This window comes from Oncorhynchus kisutch, linkage group LG16 (assembly GCF_002021735.2).
Source record: "Oncorhynchus kisutch isolate 150728-3 linkage group LG16, Okis_V2, whole genome shotgun sequence".
In the NCBI taxonomy this organism is placed as follows: Eukaryota; Metazoa; Chordata; class Actinopteri; order Salmoniformes; family Salmonidae; genus Oncorhynchus; species Oncorhynchus kisutch.
The window spans coordinates 35,542,924-35,568,373 of NC_034189.2; the positions used below are offsets into that span (position 1 = coordinate 35,542,924).

Consider the following 25,450-nt stretch of genomic DNA (forward strand, 5'->3'; position numbering starts at 1 on the left):
GCCTTCGGAAAGTATTCAGACCCCTTGACTTAAAAACAAAAATGTATGTTACAGCCTTATTCTAAAATGGATAAAAAATATAAAAAAATACACACAATACCCCATAATGAGAAAGTGAAAACAGGTTTTTAGAAATGTTTGCAAATGTATTAAAAATAAAAACAGAAATACCTTATTTACATAAGTATTCAGCTCCTTTGCAATGAGACCCACAATTGAGCCAAGGTGCCTCCTATCCTGCCTCATCCTATCCTTGAGATGTTTCTACAACTTGATTAGAGTACACCTGTGGTAAATTCAATTGATTGATCATGATTTGGAAAGGTACAAACCTGTCTATATAAGGTCCCACATTTGACATTGCATGTCAGAGCAACTACCAAGCCATGAGGTCGAAGGAATTGTCCGTAGAGCTCCAAGACAGGATTGTGTCGAGGCACAGATCAGGGCAAGGGTACCAAAAAAAAAAATGGAAGCATTGAAGGTCCCCATGAACACAGTTCATTCTTAAATGGAAGATGTTTGGAACCACCAAGACTCTTCCTAATGCTGGCCGCCCAGCCAAACTGAGCAATCGCCTCTATGGCTTATTTATTGCCTATCTCTCTACTCTTCTACATTTGCACACACTGTACATAGCAATTGGCGGAGAAGGGCCTTGGTCAGGGAGGTGACCAAGAACCTGGTGGTCACTCTGTCAGAGATCTAGAGCTCCTCTGTAGAGATGGGAGAACCTTCCAGGAGGACCACCATCTCTGCAGCACTCCACCAATCAGGCCTTTATGGTAAGAGTGGCCAGACAGAAGCCACTGCTCAGTAAAAGGCACATGACAGCCTGCTTGGAGTTTGCCAAACAGCACCTAAGACTCTCAGACCATGAGAAACAAGATTCTCTGGTCTGATGAAACTAAGATTAAACTCTTTGGCCAGAATGCCAAGCGTCACGTCTGGAGGAAACCTGGCACCATCCCATTGGTGAAGCATGGTGTTGGCAGCAAATCAAAGTTGTAGACCTTACAGTGAAATGCTTACTTACAGGCTCTAACCAATAGTGCAAAAAAGGTATTAGGTGAACAATAGGTAAGTAAAGAAATAAAACAACAGTAAAAAGACAGGCTATATACAGTCGCTAGGCTATAAAAGTAGCAAGGCTACATACAGACACCGGTTAGTCAGGCTGATTAAGGTAGTATGTACATGTAGATATGGTTAAAGTAACTATGCATATACGATGAACAGATAGTAGCAGTAGCGTAAAAGAGGGGTTAGCGGTTGGTGGGTGGCGGGACACAATGCAGATAGCCCGGTTAGCCAATGTGCGGGAGCACTGGTTGGTCAGCTCAATGACTCATGCTGTGGGGATGTTTTTCAGCTGTAGGGACTCTGAGACTAGTCAGGATCGAGGCAAATATGAACAGAGCAAAGTACAGAGAGATCCTTGATGAAAACCTGCTCCAGAGCGCTCAGGACCTCAGACTGGCGCGAAGGTTCACCATCCAACAGGATAATGACCCTAATGACACAGCCAAGACAACGCAGGAGTGGCTTCAGGAAAGGTCTCTTAATGTCCTCTCTAGCCAGATCCCGGACTTGAACTCGATCGAACATCTCTGGAGAGACCTCAAAATAGATGCGCAGCAACACTCCCCATCAAGCCTGACAGACTCAATGCTGTAATCGCTGCCAAATGTGCTTCAACAAAGTACTGAGAAAAGGGTCTGAATACCTATGTAAATGTGATATCAGTTTTTCATTTTTTATAAATGGGAAAAACATTCTAAAACCTGTTTTTGCTTTGTCATTATGGGGTATTGTGTGTAGATTGATGAGGGGAAAAAATACTGAATCAATTGTAGAATAAGGCTATAACGTAACAAAATGTGGAAAAAGTCAAGGGGTCCGAATACTTTCTGAAGGCACTGTACTGTACCTAGTCACCCAGGTAAACCCACTGTAGAGTTATGAGCACAGACTCAAATCACTTTCTATTGGGGTTATGTGTGGGAAAAGGGAGCAGGATCAAACGCAGAGAGCGTTGGTTTGATTAGGCCATGCTGTTTGATAAGCATATCTGTCTGTGCCTCTCAATGTTCCTGGGAGAGAAGAGGCCGACTGTAGGATGCTTATCATTATCAAACAGTCCCCAGAGTTTTATGTAAGACCACACACACATACACAAACCATCACAAAGGGAACAGTTTACAGTGAATCACCACTTCCATATATATGCCCCCCTGTGGAGCCTGATTCTTTTTGTTGCGTAGGTCGTTTCTGCTGCTGCTCATGAAGGAGCGAATGTTTGCCTCTCTCATTACTGGAGTGGCTAAACTGCCTGTGTGTGTGTGTGTGTGTGTGTGTGTGTGTGTGTGTGTGTGTGTGTGTGTGTGTGTGTGTGTATGCTCCTTAAATGGAAAACAAGGCTATGAACACAGTGCTTAAGCCGAGTCACATCGATTGGCTGTCCCCTCTCGATAGCAAACAGAGGGTGAGAGAGACCGGGGGCAAAAAAACAACAACAAATAGTTTTCTTTTAATCCCAGTTTATTTCCTGTTGAAGGGTCCAATGAGAGGGAAAGGAGTGGCCAAAATTGACCAATGACAATGGAGTCCTGTCACCTGTCAGTATTCGTCATTAATCGCCATCTGTGGGGTCTATTCAGGAGGTTGAAATGTTAAAGAAAAATAAGATAAATGTATTATGTAGAATAGATATGGTTGTCTGTTGAATAGGGATTCGTGACAGCTCTATTCATTATATTTATTATTGCAACCTTCTGAATAGTTCCCTCCACTGACCACATCCAAATGGTTTAACTTTTGATATGGTAGTGACACCATTAAGATGCCTACCTGCAGTGTATCTGATATGCTGTATAACCTCCAAGGATCTACTATATGCCTCTCTGTGTTTCTTTTCTAAACAATCTCTATTCAATTCTCCCTCTTTATGCATTATGCATTCCCTGGGTCTGAAATGGTTGCTTTTCTTTTTTCCGCCCCTCCTCCCTTTCTTTTTCTCTCCTAGATTGTCTTGCAATGAACTGCCACTACACCTCCCCTCTCCCGTACTTTTTTTCCATCCATGAACTCCCCTTTGAAAAATGTCATTGATTGCCACTCTACCCTTGGTTCCTTTCCCTCTATCCTTCTTAAATCATAGCACCACTCACTTTAGACCTCCTGAATCACTATAGAGTCTTCCCTATTTCCCTCCTGTCTCTTCCCGGCTGTTTCTTTTTGAATGATCTACCTTCTGTAGGATTTTTGGCATCCATCTTGGTTTTATGCCTTCATATGTGTTTACCATATGGCCTGATGGATGTGAATGGAACGGAACATTTTGTATGTTGAATGATATGGCGAGTGTTTGTCTCTGTTTAAAGCTACCAAACAGGTAGTCATTCTCCTGTACAATATCATATACTACTCACTTCTAACACACACCAGTGGTGCTGGTTTAAATACATTGAAAAGAACATAACAGAAACGCCCGCAAACTATGTGCTCCTTATAACACCTTTAAAGGATCATTAAAGTTGTAAGTTGAACCACTCTTCACTGGTAATGTAAACTTCTAAAATATTCCCCTTGATTTTGGAAGAATACAACATATGCATGCTTAAACTATTGTAGTACAACACTACTGTTGCTATCAAAATAATAATGATGCCCATTAATGCAACTGCATCTCTCATGAATTCTGTTTCTTTTTTCAGGACAAGGTGATGTACAGCCAATGTACAGCCAATTATCTTGAACACGCCCCCCCATCCCCCCACCCCCCAAAAAAAAACTCACAAGCATGTACATACAAAACACTCAACTTTCATCAAGAGTCATTTCAGTTTGGAAATTAACTATGTTGGGGAAGCAGCCTAGAAATGCTGTGAAAATGTCTACTTTCTTACGGTGCCACTTAGGGATCATGGTGGAGAAAAAAAAGATTGGCAGGCAAATCCGTTCCCTAGTTTTTTTTTATCCATTCCCTCAGATGTTTTATTTGTTCCATGTTCTCCTTGTGTCGACTAATATGTTGTTCCTACTTGCCGAAAACATATGGCAGCATATACAGTGCCTTGCGAAAGTATTCGGCCCCCTTGAACTTTGCGGACTTTTGACACATTTCAGGCTTCAAACATAAAGATATAAAACTGTATTTTTTTGTGAAGAATCAACAACAAGTGGGACACAATCATGAAGTGGAACGACATTTATTGGATATTTCCAACTTTTTTAACAAATCAAAAACTGAAAAATTGGGCGTGCAAAATTATTCAGCCCCCTTAAGTTAATACTTTGTAGCGCCACCTTTTGCTGCGATTACAGCTGTAAGTCGCTTGGGGTATGTCTCTATCAGTTTTGCACATCGAGAGACTGAAATGTTTTCCCATTCCTCCTTGCAAAACAGCTCGAGCTCAGTGAGGTTGGATGGAGAACATTTGTGAACAGCAGTTTTCAGTTCTTTCCACAGATTCTCGATTGGATTCAGGTCTGGACTTTGACTTGGCCATTCTAACACCTGGATATGTTTATTTTTGAACCATTCCATTGTAGATTTTGCCTTATGTTTTGGATCATTGTCTTGTTGGAAGACAAATCTCCGTCCCAGTCTCAGGTCTTTTGCAGACTCCATCAGGTTTTCTTCCAGAATGGTCCTGTATTTGGCTCCATCCATCTTCCCATCAATTTTAACCATCTTCCCTGTCCCTGCTGAAGAAAAGCAGGCCCAAACCATGATGCTGCCACCACCATGTTTGACAGTGGGGATGGTGTGTTCAGGGTGATGAGCTGTGTTGCTTTTACGCCAAACATAACGTTTTGCATTGTTGCCAAAAAGTTCAATTTTGGTTTCATCTGACCAGAGCACCTTCTTCCACATGTTTGGTGTGTCTCCCAGGTGGCTTGTGGCAAACTTTAAACAACACTTTTTTATGGATATCTTTAAGAAATGGCTTTCTTCTTGCCACTCTTCCATAAAGGCCAGATTTGTGCAATATACGACTGATTGTTGTCCTATGGACAGAGTCTCCCACCTCAGCTGTAGATCTCTGCAGTTCATCCAGAGTGATCATGGGCCTCTTGGCTGCATCTCTGATCAGTCTTCTCCTTGTATGAGCTGAAAGTTTAGAGGGACGGCCAGGTCTTGGTAGATTTGCAGTGGTCTGATACTCCTTCCATTTCAATATTATCGCTTGCACAGTGCTCCTTGGGATGTTTAAAGCTTGGGAAATCTTTTTGTATCCAAATCCGGCTTTAAACTTCTTCACAACAGTATCTCGGACCTGCCTGGTGTGTTCCTTGTTCTTCATGATGCTCTCTGCGCTTTTAACGGACCTCTGAGACTATCACAGTGCAGGTGCATTTATATGGAGACTTGATTACACACAGGTGGATTGTATTTATCATCATTAGTCATTTAGGTCAACATCGGATCATTCAGAGATCCTCACTGAACTTCTGGAGAGAGTTTGCTGCACTGAAAGTAAAGGGGCTGAATAATTTTGCACGCCCAATTTTTCAGTTTTTGATTTGTTAAAAAAGTTAGAAATATCCAATAAATGTCGTTCCACTTCATGATTGTGTCCCACTTGTTGTTGATTCTTCACAAAAAAATACAGTTTTATATCTTTATGTTTGAAGCCTGAAATGTGGCAAAAGGTCGCAAAGTTCAAGGGGGCCAAATACTTTCGCAAGGCACTGTATATATATATAGCATATATACATATATATCATTATATTTAGTAAATTGCATGTTTCAAATGGTGATGATTACTTAACATTTAATAGCTTATTTCCAGTTTCAGTGTTTTCATATGCCTCCAAATCACAAGGGCAAATAATAGGTAATGGGTGTGAAACCCCCCTCAATTAACCAAAGTCATTTCAGTCATAACTGAATGATGGACAGTACCAGTCAAAAGTTTGGACACACCTTCTCATTCAAGGATTTTTCTTTATTTTTACTATTTTCTACATTGGAGGATCATAGTGAAGACATCAAAACTATGAAATAGCACATATGGTATCATGTAGTAGCCAAAAAAGTGTAAATATATATATATTTGAGATTCTTCAAAGTAGTCACTCTTTGTCCTGATGACAGCATTGCACACCTGGCATTCTCTCAACCAGCTTCATGAGGTAGTCACCTGGAATGCATTTCAATTAACAGGTGTGCCTTTTTAAAAGTTAATTAGTGGAATTTCTTTCCTTCTTAATTGCGTTTGAGCCAATCAGTTGTGACAAGGTATGGGGTGGCATACAGAAGATAGCCCTATTTGGTAACAGACCAAGTTCATATTATGACAAGAACAGCTCAAATAAGCAAATAGAAAAGACAGTTCATAATTACTTTAATTAAGACATGAAAGTCAGTCAATTTCAAGAACTTTGAGCGTTTCTTCAAGTGCAAAAACCATCAAGCACTATAATGAAACTGGCTCTCATGAGGACCACCACAGGAAAGTAAGACCCAGAGTTACCTCTGCTGCAGAGGATAAGTTATTAGAGTTAGCAGCCTCTGATATTACAGCCCAAATAAATGCTTCACAGAATTCAAGTAACAGACACATCTCAACATCAACTGTTCTGTGGAGACTACATGAATCAGGCCTTCATGGTCGAATTGTTACAAAGAAACCACTGCTAAAGGACACCAATAAGAAGAAGATACTTGCTTGGGCCAAGAAATACGAGCAATGGACATAAGACCCGTGCAAATCTGTCCTTTGGTCGGGTTGATTCCAACTTTGAGATTTTTGGTTCTAACCGCTGTGTCTTTGTGACAAGCAGAGTAGGTGAACAGATGATCTCTGCATGTGTGATTCCCACAGTGAAGCATGGAAGAGGAGGTGTGATGTGGGGGTGCCTTGCTGGTGTCTGTGATTAATAAAAAATGCAAGGCACACTTAACCAGCATGGCTACCACAGCATTCTGCAGCGATACGCAATCCCATCTGGTTTGTGCTTAGTGGGGCTATCACTTGTTTTTCAACAGGACAATGACCCAACACACCTCCAGGCTGTGTAAGGGCTATTTGACCAAGAAGGAGGGTGATGGAGTGCTGCATCAGATGACCTGGCCTCCACAATCATCCGACCTCAAATCAATTGAGATGGTTTGGGATGAGTTGGACAGCAGAGTGAAGGAAAAGCAGTCAACAAGTGCTCAGCATATGTGGGAACTCCTTCAAGACTGTTGGAAAAGCATTCCAGGTGAAGCTGGTTGAGAGAATGCCAAGAGTGTGCAAAGCTGTCATCAAGGCAAAGGGTGGCTACTTTGAAGAATCTGAAATATAAAACATATTTTGATTTGTTTAAAAAATGTTGGTTACTACATGATTCCATATGTGTTTCTTCATAGTTTTGATGCCTTCACTATTATTCTACGATGTAGAAAATCTGACCTGAATTAGTGGTTGTGTCCAGACTTTTGACTGGTACTGTATGTTTACACTTTGTGCAAACTCGTATTTATGCAACTTGGACAACATGAACAGTTGTCAATTTTGTGTGCTTACCCTCATGCATAAAGTTAGGGCCATATATAAGTCCAGTAAAACATGGTGCATCCAAGCACCTGGATGTGTTTATGTTGTTTACAATTGTGCATATGACTCATCTGAGGCAGAAAGGAAAGGCATGCAAATTTATTGTGCATCAAACTCTTTGTTCATAACTAAAACTGATAGCTATTTGCTTTGTTGCAATGACAATACATTCACCTGGAAATTAGCTAATTGCCAGGCTAGAGTAGGTTGTGAAAGAACATAATATAGAATATAGATATAGAACAGCTAAGGTCATGAAGCAGAGCCAGATGGAATTCCTGCCTAGGGATGAGAGTGCATCATTGCACCATATTTGCACCTTGAGTGGTTTTAAATGCCCCTTTACTAATATGCCCTTATGATTTGGAGGCAAATGAAAATAAGCTATTGAATGGTCATTGATCACCACCATTTGAAGCATTTAGGCTGCAATATGTTGTTGGCCACGTGGGACCGTCATGATAGCCTACATAAAAAGAAGAGGGGACAAATACAAAATCAAAGGGAACAGATAAAAAAGAAAGAGGGAACAGATTAACCTGGCTGTTTAATTTCTTCTCCACCATGACCCCCAAAGGGCTCCATACTTTCTCTAACATTTCTTGGCAATAATCCCTGCTGGAGCCTCTGAATATGACAGAAACTCTCCGAAAGGACAGACCATGTCAAGTCACTATGATTACAGTCGTTTGGTTGTCAGGCGTCCCATTTAGGCGGCCATTTTGAGCCATTTGAGCTTTGTGATTTAACAAGTGGCTGATTCTAGGCCCTATCACTCTCCCTTCCCAGGAACACTTTTGTCTGTGCTTTACAGCAATCACCACACCATCGAGCCCAACTAACCGGCCCCATTTCGTTCCACAACCCTAGCGGCAATGAGGGTACTTTGCTCTTTAAAAGTGTGTTCGGCGGTAACGCTTCGTTTGGGCTCGCCATTTTGGAGTTGCGTGCAGGCTAGATCTCGGGGCCTTTTCATGAGTCATCATTCTTGACGAATTGTTGGAGAGTGGTTAAGAAGAGAAAGTGCCTGAACGTCTGTGTCTAATGTTTCTGTGACCTTTGGTCTTGGATGTGGAAGAGATGTAGAATACCGTATAAACGGAACATTGTAAATGCACTGGGATAAAGTGTGAACTTTTGGTCAAGGCAATTATGTCTCATAACTGCATGGAGAATGTTTAAAATGACATTATAGAGTAGATATTATAATATTACATGCAATTCAAGCATTAAAGTGCAAAGTTATACACTTCTTAGTTTGCTTGAAATGGCATGAGAAGAATGATTTACAACATAGTCTATGTTGCTCCGGACAACACTCTAGTTTTAAACAACATTATAATAGTCTTTGATGGTTTTTCCATTTCCTGATTATTGAAGTGTACTTCAGCTATGTTAAGGCTCTTTAATTCAGCCTTAGTAATGGTGGAGACTCATCATTCCTCTTATCTCTTAAATAAGAGGATCTGGTGTGGGTGTGCTGATTCTCTTCCAAGGCTTTCTCTAATGGAGTAGCAATACTTCCCCATGGCAGAGAGCACAAATTGGACCCTCAAGTCTAGCTATGATGGCGTCACACACACACCCACTCACAGTGATGTTTATCCCTAAAAACCATTAGCACCCGCAAGTTTCCGCCCAATCAATGGCTCCCGTTTTGTCATCGTTAATTGACCGACTACCTCTCAGATCTAATCAAGTCCAACTCAATGAGTGCTCGGGCCTAATGAGTTGATGTCAGAGACGTAGCTGTATACGGGTGGCTCCCACTCCGAGAGAGATGCAGGATGACTAGCATTAACAGACTATCAAATTGAGCCGCTAATGGGCTAATAAATCAAGAGCCAATAGGACGAGCTTTCAAGATTAATCACATGGAATAAGCAGACAGGGAAATTGATATACATCGCCATCGGTTTGATAGGATATAGAGTAGAAGACCAGAAAGAAGCACAATTAGCGAATTTTAACAAACTTTGTCATTTCCGGTCTTTTCTGCTACTATGAGCTGATTTGTCACTGCTTGGATTATGAGGGTAAGATCAAAAGCTATAAGGTTTAGAGTTCTATCCTCTCACTGGGGCTCTGAAACTGATGTGGTCGCTGTTATTCTCAATGACCTCAGACACAATTCGGCACTCTGAAAGGAAGTAGTAGTAGTAGTTGTGTTTTGAAGCCGAACCCAGGTAATATATTTGGCGGAATAGATTGGAATGAATTTCGAACACACACAAGGTAGGCAGCTAGAGCAGCTAACCCCAGAGGCACTTGACAGCAGAACAAGACTTCTCCTTGTTCCCCTTTTCCGTTTTCCCTCCTTTTTTCTTTATTTTCATTGTCTTCAGTCGAGAGATCTAGCTACCCCGAGACCTTGAGACACCCCAGCTGTCATCGTTTGAACGTTGCAAGGCACCTAATAGACATTTGTCTCTGTCAAGATTTGAATTACATTCACTTGGCAAGGATTCTTTTTCATTTCACCTTATTGCTCAGCAAATTGGAAATCGGAGGTGCGAAAAGTAAAAAAGTGTTATGTATTTCCCCCTGGCTTCCTTCCTTCCTTGGTCCCGCTTATTTGAAATGTGTTGCTTCACGTCCATTGATTCCCTCCAATAATAAAGAGATCAAACCAGGCTCGCAATGGAATGCAAGGCAAACGACTGCTGAGCTAGTAGCTCAGGAAAGATTGATACGGTTTAATGAGTATGTGCCACTGTAAGGAAAAAAGACACTGTTAATGGGTTCTCTCCCTTGGAATGCCCCATTTTCAATCACTAACTATTTCTAATTCACTATATATGCTTTGACAATGTCCTTTCCACTATTTGAACCGAGGTCAGTGAACCATCATACCCAGTCTGCAAATTTTGTAAACTGGTTTCTAGTTATAGAGATGTCAGATTACAACCAGGTAAAAGTGTCCTTAATTATAACCCCCAAACTCTACGACATTCAAAGTGATGCAATTACACTATCTTTTGTCTCTCTTTTTATTCCTGTAATTGTCTTGATCGACAAGGATCTGCCCTGTCCTTCAAGAGGCTATAATTGAATAGGAATGTTTTATTACTATGAATACAAGAAGTTTAAAGCCGTAGAGGGCCAGAGCCACCAGCCTCCAAACCAAAGGAGTGAAATTCTCATAATGTGCTATTTAGAAGGTAACTAGGAGTAAATCAAAGTAAATTGTGTCTCTTCTATGTCCTTAAATTATTATTTTCTCCATATCCTTTGTTCAGGATGTTTTTTTTTTAGCAATCATCCATTATTGTTCTGTTTTGTTTTTGTATGCGTATTCCATAGTTTTCTCTTTTCATAACACAATGGCTTTTGTGTGATTATTTTATTCAATTGATTTGAATTGATTTAGTTAAATTCATCCTGTTTGTATAACTGTTTTATTACTACCAATGCTGAATTGATTGCATTCATTGACAAGGTCTTCAAGGCCTCACCTCTACCGCCAAAGGAAAACAGCTCCACATTAGGCTGTCTATTATTATTATTACTATTGTCTAAATCTATTGAATCTTTCACAAAGATTTGCCCTGACCAACCTTAAGATTCACACTCAGAGCAGTTATCAGTAATCTGAACACATATGATTTTATACACAAATGAGTGTTGCATCAAAATATTTAAACAGACAATTGAACTGAGATTTAATGTACTCTGAGAGCAAAATAGTTCAATACGACATTGCGCTGTTTTGATGAGAAAAGGTCAATAAGGTAAACATGTTTTATTGTTCTGTTTACCCTTGAGGATTACTTGCAAAGCAGGCATCTCAAATTGCACCCAATTCTCTATATACTGCACTACCGCTTACCTGGTCAAAAGTAGTGCGCGATAAAGGGAATAGGGTGCCATTTGGGATGCAAGCTAACATTCTTAATGGGAGACAGGAAAGTAGTTACCACCTACTAAGCTTTGGCTCATCTACCTTCAAATTAATTCAGATACATTTTGCCGACAGAGAGAGCCCCGTGGCGGAGGAGAAATATTGATCCAATCAAAGAGGTTTGCCGCTGCCTCACGTCCCATGATGCAACACTAAAAACCCACTACTTTAATTTACATTCCTAGCTACAAGGCTTTCCCTCTCTCTCTTTCTCTCATTCACTCAATCTTCCTCTCTCCTTCTGTCTCTATTCCCTCTCTTCCTTGCGCTAAGCTGCTCGTTAGCTCTAACGGTGCTTGCCACTGATTGCTCTCGCCGCCAGCGTCGTTCGTTCTCGTTCAGGTGTGTCTGTAGGTGTTCGGATCTGACCCTATACCACAGGCTCTATTTGATCAACAACAAGGTTACCGGTGCTTACCAGTGCTCACAATTAGAAAACAGCAGGGGTGTGTCCCGAATGGCACTACAGTAGTGGGACACAGCCCAGATGAGGAGAGGAGAGGAATCTGAGCTAAATGCTTGAGTGTGTATTCACATAATATGTATGAAATAGATATTTTTGCTGGGGTAAAAAAAAAATCTATGTGGAAATAGCTGGGGTAGCTTTCAGTGAGGGGTATCGTATGAGTTTGGTTATGACCACCTTTGTCCAGGTTACCGGCGTAGGTTATGGCTCACAGTGTGTGTGTGTCTGTCTGTTTGTATGTCTGTCTAGCTTAGTGATGGTGCTCTCTATGTCCTCTTGTCCTACCTGGGCCTGCATTTATCTCCAACAGCCTGTGCCTGGGGTATATGACTATGAAGTGTGTGTCTGTCTGGGTTGGTTATTGGCTCGCTGTGCAGGATCCTGGGCGTGAAGCATCTCAGACTATGCATATCTGGCTTCGTGAGTGACAGTGTTCTCTCTGTCCCTCTTATCCTGCCTTAACAGTCTCTGTTGTGGAACTGGGGTGTTTTACTGTATGATTTGTACTATGTCTGTCCGGGTTATTGGCAGCAGCTTCTCAGAGGGGTTGGGTTAAAAGAGGAAGACACATTTCAGTTGAAGGCATTCAGTTGAACATCTGACTAGATATCCCCCTTTCCCTTTCCTTTCTTCCTGGGGTCCGAACACATTAATGCACTTACATTACACATAAAACACAAGATAAAACAGTACATGCTATAACATTATTACACCACTACATACAGTGCATTCAGGAAGTATTCAGACCCCTTGACTTTTTCAAAATTTTGTTATCTTACAGATTTATTGTAAAATTGAATATTCATGCAAGCTACTCAATACTGCCCCCCAGTCACCAAGTAGTTAAGGACAGTATAACAAGATAAATGTACTCTGAAAGTAGACACGTACGACTTACCAGGGTTGCATCTAAATGTTGTAAAACTTATGTGATTAAGAATATTTTTGTGAAGATGAAATGTGATTTTAGCCATCTAACTGAGATAATTGTTTTTCATATAATCTTTTGCCAAGTCAGTAACCATGCCCACGTGAGCGCCGAAATTGTGGCAACGTGATGAAACCGCCCTCCAAGGTGAGTGCTTAAAATGACTCGCTGAAGAATTAACATATCAGACCAAAACATGCCGGGTTGTTGCCGGTATGTAAAGTGGTCCTAGTTCTAACCCGAATAATCAACCATTGAGACCAGTCTACGTGCAGCGCAAGCTGAATACATAAAAAATGGTTTAACACTACAAAACCAGAAAATAGTGTGACCCTCTGGAACTCTCAAGCGAAGAGGATAGGGACTATATCGCAACATTCCATCTGCAACTGTTTAAATTACCGGTAGCCTTGTAAACTTGACCGAGGACAATCGCGTGGGTATTGCTGAAGGAACCAGTCTAACGAACACTCAGAGACAAAGAAGCTTACTACAACTTGTAAGGATATTGTGACTTCTGGTGGACAACCAGAGACTTGCATCGAACTCACCATTGACGGATCGAGTGGTTTCAACAGACAGAGACGACAAAGACATACAAGCGTAAATATATTCACTACCTTTCAAAAGTTTGGCGTCACTCAGAAATATCCTTGTTTTCCATGAAAAGATACATGAAATGAATAGGAAATATAGTCAAGACGTAAATAATGATTTTTAATTGAAATAATAATTGTCCTTCAAACTTTGCTTTCGTCAAAGAATAATCCATTTGCAGCAATTACAGCCTTGCAGAAATTTGGCACTATAGTTGTCAATTTGTTGAGGTAATCTGAAGAGATTTCACCCCATGCTTCCTGAACCACCTCCCACAAGTTGAATTGGCTTGATGGGCACTTCTTACGTGACATACGGTCTAGCTGCTCCCACAACAGCTCAATAAGGTTGAGATCCGGTGACTGTGCTGGCCACTCCATTATAGACAGAATAGCAGCTGACTGCTTCTTCCCTAAATAGTTATTGCATAGTTTAGAGCTGTGCTTTGGGTCATTGTCCTGTTGTAGGAGGAAATTGGCTCCAATTAAGTGCCGTCCACAGGGTATGGCATGGCTTTGCAAAAAGGAGTGACAGCCTTCCTTCTTCAAGATCCCTTTTACCCTGTACAAATCTCCCACTTTACCACCACCAAAGCACCCCCAGACCATCACATTGCCTCCACCATGCTTGACAGACGGCATCAAGCAATCCTCCAGCATCTTTTTATTTTTTGTGCGTATCACGAATGTTCTTCTTTGTGAGCACCTAGATTTATCTGTCCATAACATTTTTTCCCAATCTTCCTCTGTCTTGTGTCTGTGTTCTTTTGCCCATCTTAATCTTACATTTGTATTGGCCAGTCTGGGATGTGGCTTATTCTTTTTAACTCTGCCTAGAAGGCCAGCATCTCGGAGTCGCCTCTTCGCCATTGAGACTGGTGTTTTGCAGGTACTATTTAATTAACCTGCCAGTTGAGGATTTGTGGGGCTTCTGTTTCTCAAACTAGACACTCTAATGTACTTGTCCTCTTGCTCAGTTGTGCACCGGGGCCTCCCACTCCTATTTCTATTCTGGTTAGAGACAGTTTGCGCTGTTCTGTGAAGGGAGTAGTATACATCGTTGTACAAGATCTTCAGTTTCTTGGCAATTTATCACATGAAATAGCCTTAATTTCTCAGAAACAGAATAGACTGATGAGCTTCAGAAGAAAGTCTTTGTTTCTGGCCACTTAGAGCCTGTAAACGAACCCACAAATGCTGATGCTCCAGATACTCAACTAGTCTATAGAAGGCCAGTTTTATTTCTTCTTTAATTAGGACAACGGTTTTCAGCTTTACTAAATGGTTTTGTAATGATCAATTAGCCTTTTAAAATGATTAACTTGGATTAGCTAACACAACGTGCCAAAGGAGTGATGGTTGCTTATAATCCAATCAAATCTACTTGTAAAGCCCTTCTTACATCAGCTGATATCTCAAAGTGCTGTATATAAACCCAGCCTAACACCCCAAACAGCAAGCAATGCAGGTGTAGAAGCACAGTGGCTAAGAAAAACTCCCTAGAAAGGCCAGAACCAAGGAAGAAACCTAGAGAGGAACCAGGCTATGATGGGTGGCCAGTCCTCTTCTGGCTGTGCCTGGTGGAGATTATAACAGAACATGGCCAAAATGTTCAAAGGTTCATAGATAACCAACAGGGTCAAATAATAATAATCACAGTGGTTGTCAGCACCTCAGGAGTAAATGTCAGTTGGCTTTTCGAAGCCAATCACATTCTGAGTATCTCTACTGCAGTCTCTAGAGAGTTGAAAACAGCAGGTCTGGGACAGGTAACACGTCCGGTGAACAGGTCAAGGTTCCATAGCCACAGGAAGAACAGTTGAAACTGGAGCAGCAGCACGCCAAGTGGACTGGGGACAGCAAGGAGTCATCAGGCCATGTAGTCCTGAGGCATGGTCCTAGGTCTCAGGTCCTTAGAGAGAGAGAGAGAAATACTCCAGATATAACAGACTGACCCTAGCCCCCCGACACATAAACTACTGGAGGCTGAGACAGGAGGGGTTAGGAGACACTGTGGCCCCATCCGACGATGCCCTCGGACAGGGCCAAACAGGCAGGATATAACCTCACCCATTTTGCCAAAGCACAGCCCCCACACCACTATCTTCAACCACCAATTTACCATCCTGAGACAAGGCCGAGTATAGCCCACAAAGATCTCCGCCACCGCACAACCCAAGGGGGTTGTGACTCAACCCACTCAAGTGATGCACCCCTCCTAGGGACGGCATGGAAGAGCACCAGTAAGCCAGTGACTCGGCCCCCATAATAGGGTTAGAGGCAAAGAATCCCAGTGGAGAGAGGGTTTACTGCTAACCTACAAAGCATTACATGGGCTTGCTCCTACCTATCTTATCAGAGACAGGTATCCTATCAGAGACAGCAAGGGCGATTCATTGTTCCGGTGCCTTTCCATTCATCTTCCCACTCCTGGGTCAGACTACACTCAATCATAGGACCTACTGAAGAGATCTTCAATAAAGACTTAAAGGTTGAGTCCGAGTCTGCTTCTCTCACATGGGTAGGCAGACCATTCCATAAAAATGTTGCTCTATAGGAGAGAACCCTGCCTCCAGCTGTTTGCTTAGTTATTCTAGGGACAATAAGGAGGCCTGCATCTTGTGAACGTAGTGTACGTGTAGGTATGTACTGCAGGACCAAATCGGAAAGATAGGTAGGAGCAAGCCCATGTAATGCTTTGTAGGTTAGCAGTAAAACCTTGAAATCAGCCCTTGCCTTAACAGGTAGTCAGTGTTGAGAGGCTAGCACTGGAGTAATATGATCACATTTTTTGGTTCTAGTCAGGATTCTAGCAGCTGTGTTTAGCACTAACTGAAGTTTATGTAGTGATTTATCTGGGTAGCCGGAAAGTAGAGCATTGCAGTAGTCTAACCTAGAAGTGACAAAAGCATTTTTCTGCATCATTTTTGGACAGAAAGTTTCAGATTTTTTGCAATGTTACGTAGATGGAAAAAAGCTTTCCTTGAAACAGTCTTGATATGTTAGTCAAAAGAGAGATCAGGGTCCAGAGTAATGCCGAGGTCCTTCACAGTTTCATTTGAGACAACGGTACAACCATTAAGATTAATTGTCAGATTTAAAAGAATATCTCTTTGTTTCTTGGGACCTAGAACAAGCATCTCTGTTTTGTTCGAGTTTAAAAGTAGAACGTTTGCAGCCATTCACTTCCTTAAGTCTGAAACACAGGCTTCCAGCGAGGGCAATTTTGGGGCTTCACCATGTTTCATCGAAATGTACAGCTGTGTGTCATCCGCATAGCAGTGAAAGTTAACATTATGTTTCTGAATGACATCACCAAGAGGTAAAATATATAGTGAAAACAATAGTGGTCCCAAAACAGAACCTTGAGGAACACCGAAATTTACAGTTGATTTGACAAACCATCCACAGAGACAAACTGATATCTTTCCGACAGATAAGATCTAAACCAGGCCAGAACTTGTCCGTGTAGACCAATTTGGATTTCCAATCTCTCCAAAAGAATATAGTGATCGATGGTATCAAAAGCAGCACTAAGGTGTAGGAGCACGAGGACAGATGCCATTAAAAGGTCATTTATCACCTACACAAGTGCAGTGCTATGAGGGGGTCTAAAACCAGACTGAAGCGTTTCGTATACATTGTTTGTCTTCAGGAAGGCAGTGACAGCTTTTTCAAAAAATCTTTGAGAGGAATGGGAGATTCTATATAGGCCGATAGTTTTTTTTTATATTGGGCCTCTGTACGCATATGTAGATATTCCATAAAATATCTGCCATTTCCAGTTACAGTAGTCATTTACAATATTAACAATGTCTACACTGTATTACTGATCATTTTATGTTATTTAAAGGACAAAAAATTGCTTTTCTTTCAAAAACAAGGACATTTCTAAGTGACCCCAAACTTTTGAACGGTAGTGTACATTGCATTTCTTTTCGAATGAGTGGTCATTCTTGTGCGAAGTATTCACATTCCCATGATCATAGTTTTTCAACTCTATGTATGATGGGTCCCCTTCTGTCTTTCCCAACCTTTATCTGTCACCACCCCCTCTCCATTGTGTAACTATCCGCCATATCGGGTTAGTCCACTAGGGACTTTTCATTTCATTATGTTAATAATCAATTCAGCCTATACTGTGTGTTTATGTATTTCTGTGTGATTATTTAGTGAGTATGTAAATACATAATTAAGCCATTTTGTGTATTGCTGATTTATACGTTAGGTTAGGGTTCGTGCAGATATCCAAGAATTGTGCGACGTTCAGAATGAGACTGATGAGGTAATGATTAATAATTGACTGTGATTGATGTAAGAGATTTGTATCTTTAGAGTTTAAGTTGGGAGATAGTAACTTGTTAAATAACTTTTCCTGTAGTGCCCCAAGATTACTAATGAGTTAATTGTTACATGATTAATTTAATCATGTAATAATTAAACATAGTTCATTGATTTGATAAAATAACAGTCAACACATTAATGATATTCACATCATCATCTCCTATGCAGTTCCTTATAAACTCACTCACCGAATCAGCGTATAAATTGATATTATTCTCTGAGGCTACCCGGAACATTTATTTTATATTTTTATATTTTATTTTTATTTAACCTTTATTTAACTAGGCAAGTCAGTTAAGAACAAATTCTTATTTACAATGACGGCCTCGAAACAGTGGGTTAACTGCAGCATTGAAGATCCCCAAGAACACAATGGCCTCCATCATTTTTAAATGGAAGAAGTTTGAAACCACCAAGACTCTTCCTTGAGCTGGCCGCCTGGTCAAATTGAGCAATCGGGAGAAGGGCCTTGGTCAGGGAGGTCCAGAGATCCTCTGTGGAGATGGGAGAACCTTCCAGGAGGACAACCATCTCTGCAGCACTCCACCAATCAGGCCTTTATTGTCGAGTGGCCAGGCGGAAGCCACTCCTCAGTAAAAGGCACATGACAGCCTGCTTGGAGTTTGCCAAACGGCACCTAAATGATTCTCAGATCATGAGAAACAAGATTTTCTGGTCTGATGAAACCAAGATTAAACACTTGGGCCTGAATGCCAAGCGTCACGTCTGGAGGAAACCTGGCACCATCCCTATTGTAAAGCATGGTGATGGCAGCATCATGCTGTGGGGATGTTTTTCAGTGGCAGGGACTGGGAGACTAGTTAGGATCGAGGAAAAGATTAACAGAGCAAAGTACAGAGAGATCCTTGATGAAAACCTGCTCCAGAGTGCTCAGGACCTCAGACTGGGGCAAAGGTTCATCTTCCAACAGGACAACAACCCTAAGCACACAGCCAAGACAACACAGGAGTGGCTTTAGGACAAGTTTCTGAATATCCTTGAGTAGCCCAGCTAGAGCCCGGAATTGAAGCCGATCAATCATCTCTGGAGAGACCTGAAAGTAGCGACGCTCCCCATCCAACCTGACAGAGCTTGAGAGGATCTGCAGAGAAGAATGGGAGAAACTCCCTGAATACAGGTGTGTCGAGCTAGTGTCATACCCAAGAAGACTCATGGCTGTAATCGGTGCCAAAGGTGCTTCAACAAAGTACTGAGTAAAGCGTCTGAATACTTAGGCATATATGTTATTTCCAGGGATATTTATTTTATACATTTGCAAACATTTCTAAGAATCAATTTTTGCTTTGTCGTTATGGGGTATTGTGTGTTGATTAATGAGGGGGGAAAAAACGATTTAATAAATTTTAGAATAAGGTTGTAACGTACATTTTTTGGGGAAAAGGTCAAGGGGTCTGAATACTTTCAGAATGCACTGTATCTACAATACAAAAAATGTATAATACCATCATCCAACATTATTTCAAATGATGTGTGTGTAGAGTGCTAGCGTTTGTGTGTGTATATGTGTGTGTGTATCTGTGTGTGTCTCTTCACAGTCCACACCATAAGGTGTCTTTTTATCTGATGTATTTATCTGATTCTACTGCTTGCATCAGTTACCTGATGTGGAATAGAGTTCCATGTAGTCCTGGCTCTATGTAGTACTGTGTGCCTGCCATAGTCTGTTCTGGACTTGGTAATTGTGAAGAGACCTCTGGTGGCAAGTCTTGTGGGGTATGCAGGGGTGTCCGAGCTGTGTGCTAGTAGTTTAAACAGACAGCTCGGTGCATTCATCTTGTCAACACTTCTTTAAAAAACAAGTAGTGATGAAGTCAATCTCTTCACTTTGAGCCATGAGAGATTGACATGCATACTATTAATGTTAGCTCCCCATGTACATTAAAGGGCCAGCCATACTGCCCTGCTCTGAGCCAATTGTAAAGTCCTTCTTTGTGGCACCTGACCACACCTGAACAGTAGTCCAGGTGCGACAAAACAAGGGCCTGTAGGACTGCCTTGTTGATAATGTTGTTAAGAAGGCAGAGCAGCGCTTTATGTCAACATGTTTTGACCATGTCAGTTTACAATCCAGGGTTACTCCAAGCAGTTTAGTCACCTCAACTTGCTCAATTTACACATTATTCATTACCAAATTTAGTTGAGGTTCATGGTTTAGTGAATGATTTGTCCCAAATACAATACTTTTAGTTTTTGAAATGTTTAGGAATAACTTATTCCTTTCCACCCATTCCGAAACCAGCTGCACCTCTTTGTTAACATATTCATATTCATAATCTCTTATTTAGAACAGGCCAGTTTCGAATGACGCCACACTTTTTTCAGAAACTATTTACACAAACACAGTCCTTACAAAGTTAAGTCCAGAATGTGAGAAGTTTACGACGAGACAAGATGAGTTTGGTCTGTTTATAGTATCCATGTTGAAGGGGGTGTGTCATCTACCATCGTTCACATCCCACCATTCACTTCCTGAAGTTCTCGAAAAATAAGTAACCCTTACTCACCTCGGTTTGTTATAACATTTTTGGTCCGACAGACGATTATGTGAAACTCAAAATGCATTGTATGTCAACAAACATGGCTGGAATTAGCTTAGCTCATCATAATCAGTACAACCTTCTAAAAAGTATTTTACATACATAATAGGTGTCCATTACAATCTATGCAATAACCAGAATGCATTATTTGTCACCAGTACTTTAAAACGTGAACAAAACTGTAAATACATTTGGAACAGTGAGTGCATTCTGACGTCAAGTGCATAAAACAACTCACGCTGGCGCGACCGTTAGAGATATTTGGAACTTACATACGAAAAGGTTAACATTTTTTACAGTGATTTTCTTAATGGCTGCATGAGTATTTGTACCTGGAATAAGCAATTTCATAAAGGTGTCACGTGAGGTGTCTGGTTGCTCCTAATTACACACCACAGGCCAACAAATATTTTTTACATCAACAACATAGGAATCAATATAAAACGTATTGTATTACCTATCACACACTCTATTAGGCCCAACCTTTGGAACTTTGGTTTTCCTAGATATGGCTACTGTATTGTGATCACCACATCTGATGGATTTGTATACTGCTTTAAAGCACAATTCTGCAGCATCTGTAAAGGTGTGATCAATACATGTTGATTATATAATTACTGTGCTGTTTGAAACTACCCTGGTAGGTTGACTGATAACCTGAACCAGGTTGCAGGCATTGGTTACAGTTTGAAGCTTTTTCTTGAGTTGGCAGCTTGATGAAAACCAGTCAATATTTAAATCATCCAGAAAATATACCACTGTTGATATCACATACTGACTGTTAGCACTTGGTGGTCTATAGCAGCTTCCCACAGGGCTCTCTCTGTTTCTCCCATCTAAGCAGACTCGCTGTTCCGCAGCTTGGGCCTGGGGGCAGTGGTGACTGGGGTCAGTATATAACTTGTTGAGTGACAATACTCTCCCTGTCTGGCCTCCATCCAGCAGACTCCCTGTTCAGGGGCCTTGGACTCAGGCCTGTGGGTGGCCAGGGTTATGTTAATAAGATGTGTGTCACTTACTCTTTCTCTGTAACTCATTGAGTGACAGTACTCTCTCTCTCTGTCCGGCCTCCATCCAGCAGACTCCCTGTTCAGCGGCCTAGGGTTGGGGCCTGTGGTGGGCCTGGGCCTGGTCGGCTTCCTCCTGGTCCTCGTAGTGGTGGACGTCAGCTGCTACTTCCTGCGCCAGTGTGGCCTGCTCATGTGTATCACGCGCAAGCTCTGCAGCAAGAAGACGACCACCAGCGGCAAGAGCAAGGAGATGGAGGAGGGCAAGGCCGCCTACCTGTGAGTGGACCTTTGAATTGTGAAGACTGACCTTGTGTCATAGAATGTGTGATGTGACATTGTCAGTCAGTCAGGCAGTTATTCGCAAGTGATTGTTCACCTGCTCACTCAGTCATTTGCTTACTCACTCACTCCCTCGCTCCCTCACTCACTCAGAGTGTATCTCAATTCTTTCTACTCCCTTTTCCCTCATTACCCTTCTGATCTGGAAGAATTGGATAGGTGAAATTTAATCCTCCATTTTGTTTCTGACATATTTATTTTCACCTTTCCAAACTTTACATATAATTTCAGATGATGGAAAGTAAGCCAATTTAGACTATTTAGACGCACACAAAAGCAGTTTATATCTCACCTGGACACTCCCCACTATCAAAATATGTAAATCACTCATTCAATCATTTAATGCTCACTCTTCATTATGCAGAAATATACTTGGCACAGTTTGTTTTTTCATATGAACTTGTATGTGGTATGTTTGGTGTGTATGCACGCTCGTGTTGGTGTTTGCACATTCGTGCATGTGTGTCAAATCAAATCAAATTGTATTAGTCACATGCGCCGAATACAACAGGTGTTGGTTGACCTTACAGTGAAATGCTCACTTACCTAACCAACAATGTAGTTAAAAAAATATACGGAAAACAATAAGACATAAAAGTAACAAGTAATTAAAGAGCAGCAGTAAAATAACAACAGTGAGACTATATACAGGGGAGTACTGATACAGAGTCAACGTGCGGAGGCACCGGTTAGTTGAGGTAGTATGTACATGTAGATAGTTATTAAAGTGACTATGCATAGATGACAACCAGAGAGTAGCAGGTGTGTAAAGAAGGGGGGGAGCAATGTAAATAGTATGGGTAGCCATTTGTCTAGATGTTCATGAGTCTTATGGCTTGGGAGTAGAAGCTGTTAAGAATTCTCTTGGACCTAGACTTGGCGCTCCGGTACCGCTTGCCGTGCAGTAGCAGAGAGAACAGTTTATGACTAGGGTGGCTGGAGTCTTTGACAATTTTAAGGGCTGTCCTCTGACACCACCTGGTATAGAGGTCCTGGATGGCAGGAAGCTTGGCCCCAGTGATGTACTGGACCGTTCACACTACCATCTGTAGTGCCTTGCGGTCAGAGGCCAAGCAGTCGCCATACCAGGCAGTGATGCAACAATTTAGGATGCTCTCAATTGTGCATCTGTAAAACCTTTTGAGGATCTGAGGACCCATGCCAAATCTTTTCAGTCTCCTGAGAGGGATTGGGTTTTGTCGTGCCCTCTTCACGGCTGTCCTGGTGTGCTTGGATCATGTTAGTTTGTTGGTGATGTGGACACCAAGGAACTTGAAGCTCTCAACCTGCTCCACTGCAGCCCCGTCGATGAGAATGGGGGTGTGCCCGGCCCTCTTTTTTCTGTAGTCCACAATTATCTCCTTTGTCTTGATCACATTGAGGGAGAGGTTGTTGTCCTGGCACCACACGGCCAGGTCTCTGACCTCCTCCCTATAAGCTGTCTTGTCCATGTTGGTGATCTGGCCTACCACTGTTGTATTATCGTCAAATTTAATGATGGTGTTGGAGTCATGCCTGGTCGTGCAGTCATGAGTGAACAGGGAGGACACAAGAGGGGACTGAGCGAACACCCCTGAGGGGCCCCTCTGTTGAGGATCAGCGTAACAGATGAGTTATTACCTACCCTTACCACCTGGGGGCGGCCCGTCAGGAAGTCCAGGATCCAGTTGCAGAGGGAGGTGTTTAGTCCCAGGGTCCTTAGCTTATTGATGAGCTTTGAGGGCGCTATGACATTGACCTCTGAGCTGTAGTCAATGACTAGTATTCTCACATACTAAGTGATCCTTTTGTCCAGGTGGGAAAGGGCAGTGAGAGAGCAATAGAGCAATAGAGATTGCATCATCTGTGGATCTGTTGCGGTATGCAAATTGGAGTGGGTCTAAGGTTTCTGGGATAATGGTGTTGATGCGAGCCATGACCAGCCTTTCAAAGCACTTCATGGCTACAGACATGAGTGCTACAGGTCGGTAGTCATTTAGGCAGGTTACCTTAGTGTTTTGGGGCACAGGCACTATGGTGGTCTGCTTAAAACATGTTGATATTACAGACTCGGACAAGGAGAGGTTGACAATGAAGACACTTGCCAGTTGGTCAGTGCATGCTCGCAGTACACGTCCTGGTAATCTGTCTGGCCCTGCGGCCTTGTGAATGTTGACCTGTCTAAAGGTCTTACTCACATTTGCTGCTGAGAGCGTGATCACACTGTTTACTGGAATAGCTGGTGCTCTCATGCATGTTTCAGTGTTATTTGCCTCATGGCGAGCATAGAAGTAGTTTAGCTTGTCTGGTAGGTTTGTGTCACTGGGCAGCTCTCGGCTGTACTTCTTTCCTAGTCTGTAATGGTTTGCAAGCCCTGCCACATCCGACGAGCGTCAGAGCCGGTGTAGTACAATTCAATCTTACTCCTGTATTGACTCTTTGCCTGTTTCATTGTTCGTCGGATGGCATAGCGGGATTTCTTATAAACTTCCGGGTTAGAGTCCCGGTCCTTGAAAGCGGCAGCTCTAGCCTTTAGCTCAGTGCGGATGCTGCCTGTATTCCAATCCTTCTGGTAGGGGTATATACGTACAGTTACTGTGGGGATGACGTCACCGATGCACTTAATGATGAAGCCAATGACTGATGTGGGTTACTCCTCATTGCCATCGGAGGAATCCTGGAACATATTCCAGTCTGTGCTAGCAAAATAGTCCTGTAGCTTAGCATCTGCTTCATCTGACCACTTTGTTATTGATCTAGTCACTGGTGCTTCCTGCTATAATTTTTGCTTGTAAGCTTGCTTGTAAAGCAACGTTTGTGGCGTGTGTGCACATACATGTGTACGTGAAACAATCTGTATATGTGAAAGAGGGGAAATGCAAGGCTATGTGTTTGTTCGGGGTGTCTAAATCTAGGTTACAGTGTATGCTTATCTGTGTTCAGGATTCACTGAGCATGCCATTACAAAACCACAGCTATTACTATTTACCTCCAGTCTCATTCCATGGAACTGGAGTTTAAATTGAAACAGCATGAATAATTAATAAATGCAAGATAGGACTGACTCTAGCACAGCAGAATGGATGGAAAGAGTGATAGAGCTTGGGAAAGATGGAAAGAGAGAGAGAGAGGTTAGGGAGAGCGAGAGATAAAGAGAGTGAAAGAGGAGAGAGGAACAGAGGGAGAAATATGGATAGAGTGGGAGAGTTGTCAGTGTGCCTACGTGCTGTCTCTCAGCCAAGGCAAAGGAAGTGAAGAGGCTAACAAGACAGCGTGTAGCTAAACTAACATTGTGCTGATTTACAAGGAGGTGTAATGGAGTCTACAGTGTGTTTGTGTGTGTGTGTGCTTGCGTGTGGGTGGGTAGGTTATACAGAACTTTTCAAAGTATTCATCCTCGCACTGCACTGCAGTGTCAGCTGTGCCACCAGAGACTCTGGGATCGAGCCCAGGCTGCGACCGGGAGGTCCATGGGGCGACGCACAATTGGCCTAGCATCGTCCGGGTTAGGGAGGGCTTGGCCGGTAGGGATATCCTTGTCTCATCGCGCACCAGAGACTCCTGTGGCGGGCCGGGCGCAGTGCACGCTAACCAAGGTCGCCAGGTGCACGGTGTTTCCTCCGACACATTGGTGTGGCTGGCTTCCGGGTTGGATGCGCGCTGTGTTAAGAAGCAGTGCGGCTTGGTTGGGCTGTTTATCGGAGGACGCATGACTTTCGACCTTCGTCTCTCCCGAGCCCGTACGGGAGTTGTAGCGATGAGACAAGATAGTAGCTACT

General features: G+C 42.3%; 1 protein-coding gene across 4 annotated transcripts in view; it reads left to right on the forward strand.

Moving 5' to 3' along the window:
- Positions 1-25,450, forward strand: part of LOC109906638 (neural cell adhesion molecule 2) — a 400,741-nt gene that overhangs the window by 366,146 nt on the left and 9,145 nt on the right. For 2 of the 4 annotated variants that reach the window (XM_031792278.1, XM_031792280.1), the window contains exon 15: positions 21,425-21,629. In XM_031792278.1, the coding sequence (XP_031648138.1) occupies positions 21,425-21,629 (205 nt within the window). Of the gene's footprint in view, positions 1-21,421; positions 21,630-25,450 lie in introns of all 4 variants that reach the window. The other 2 variants (XM_020504449.2, XM_031792279.1) reach the window with 1 other exon arrangement.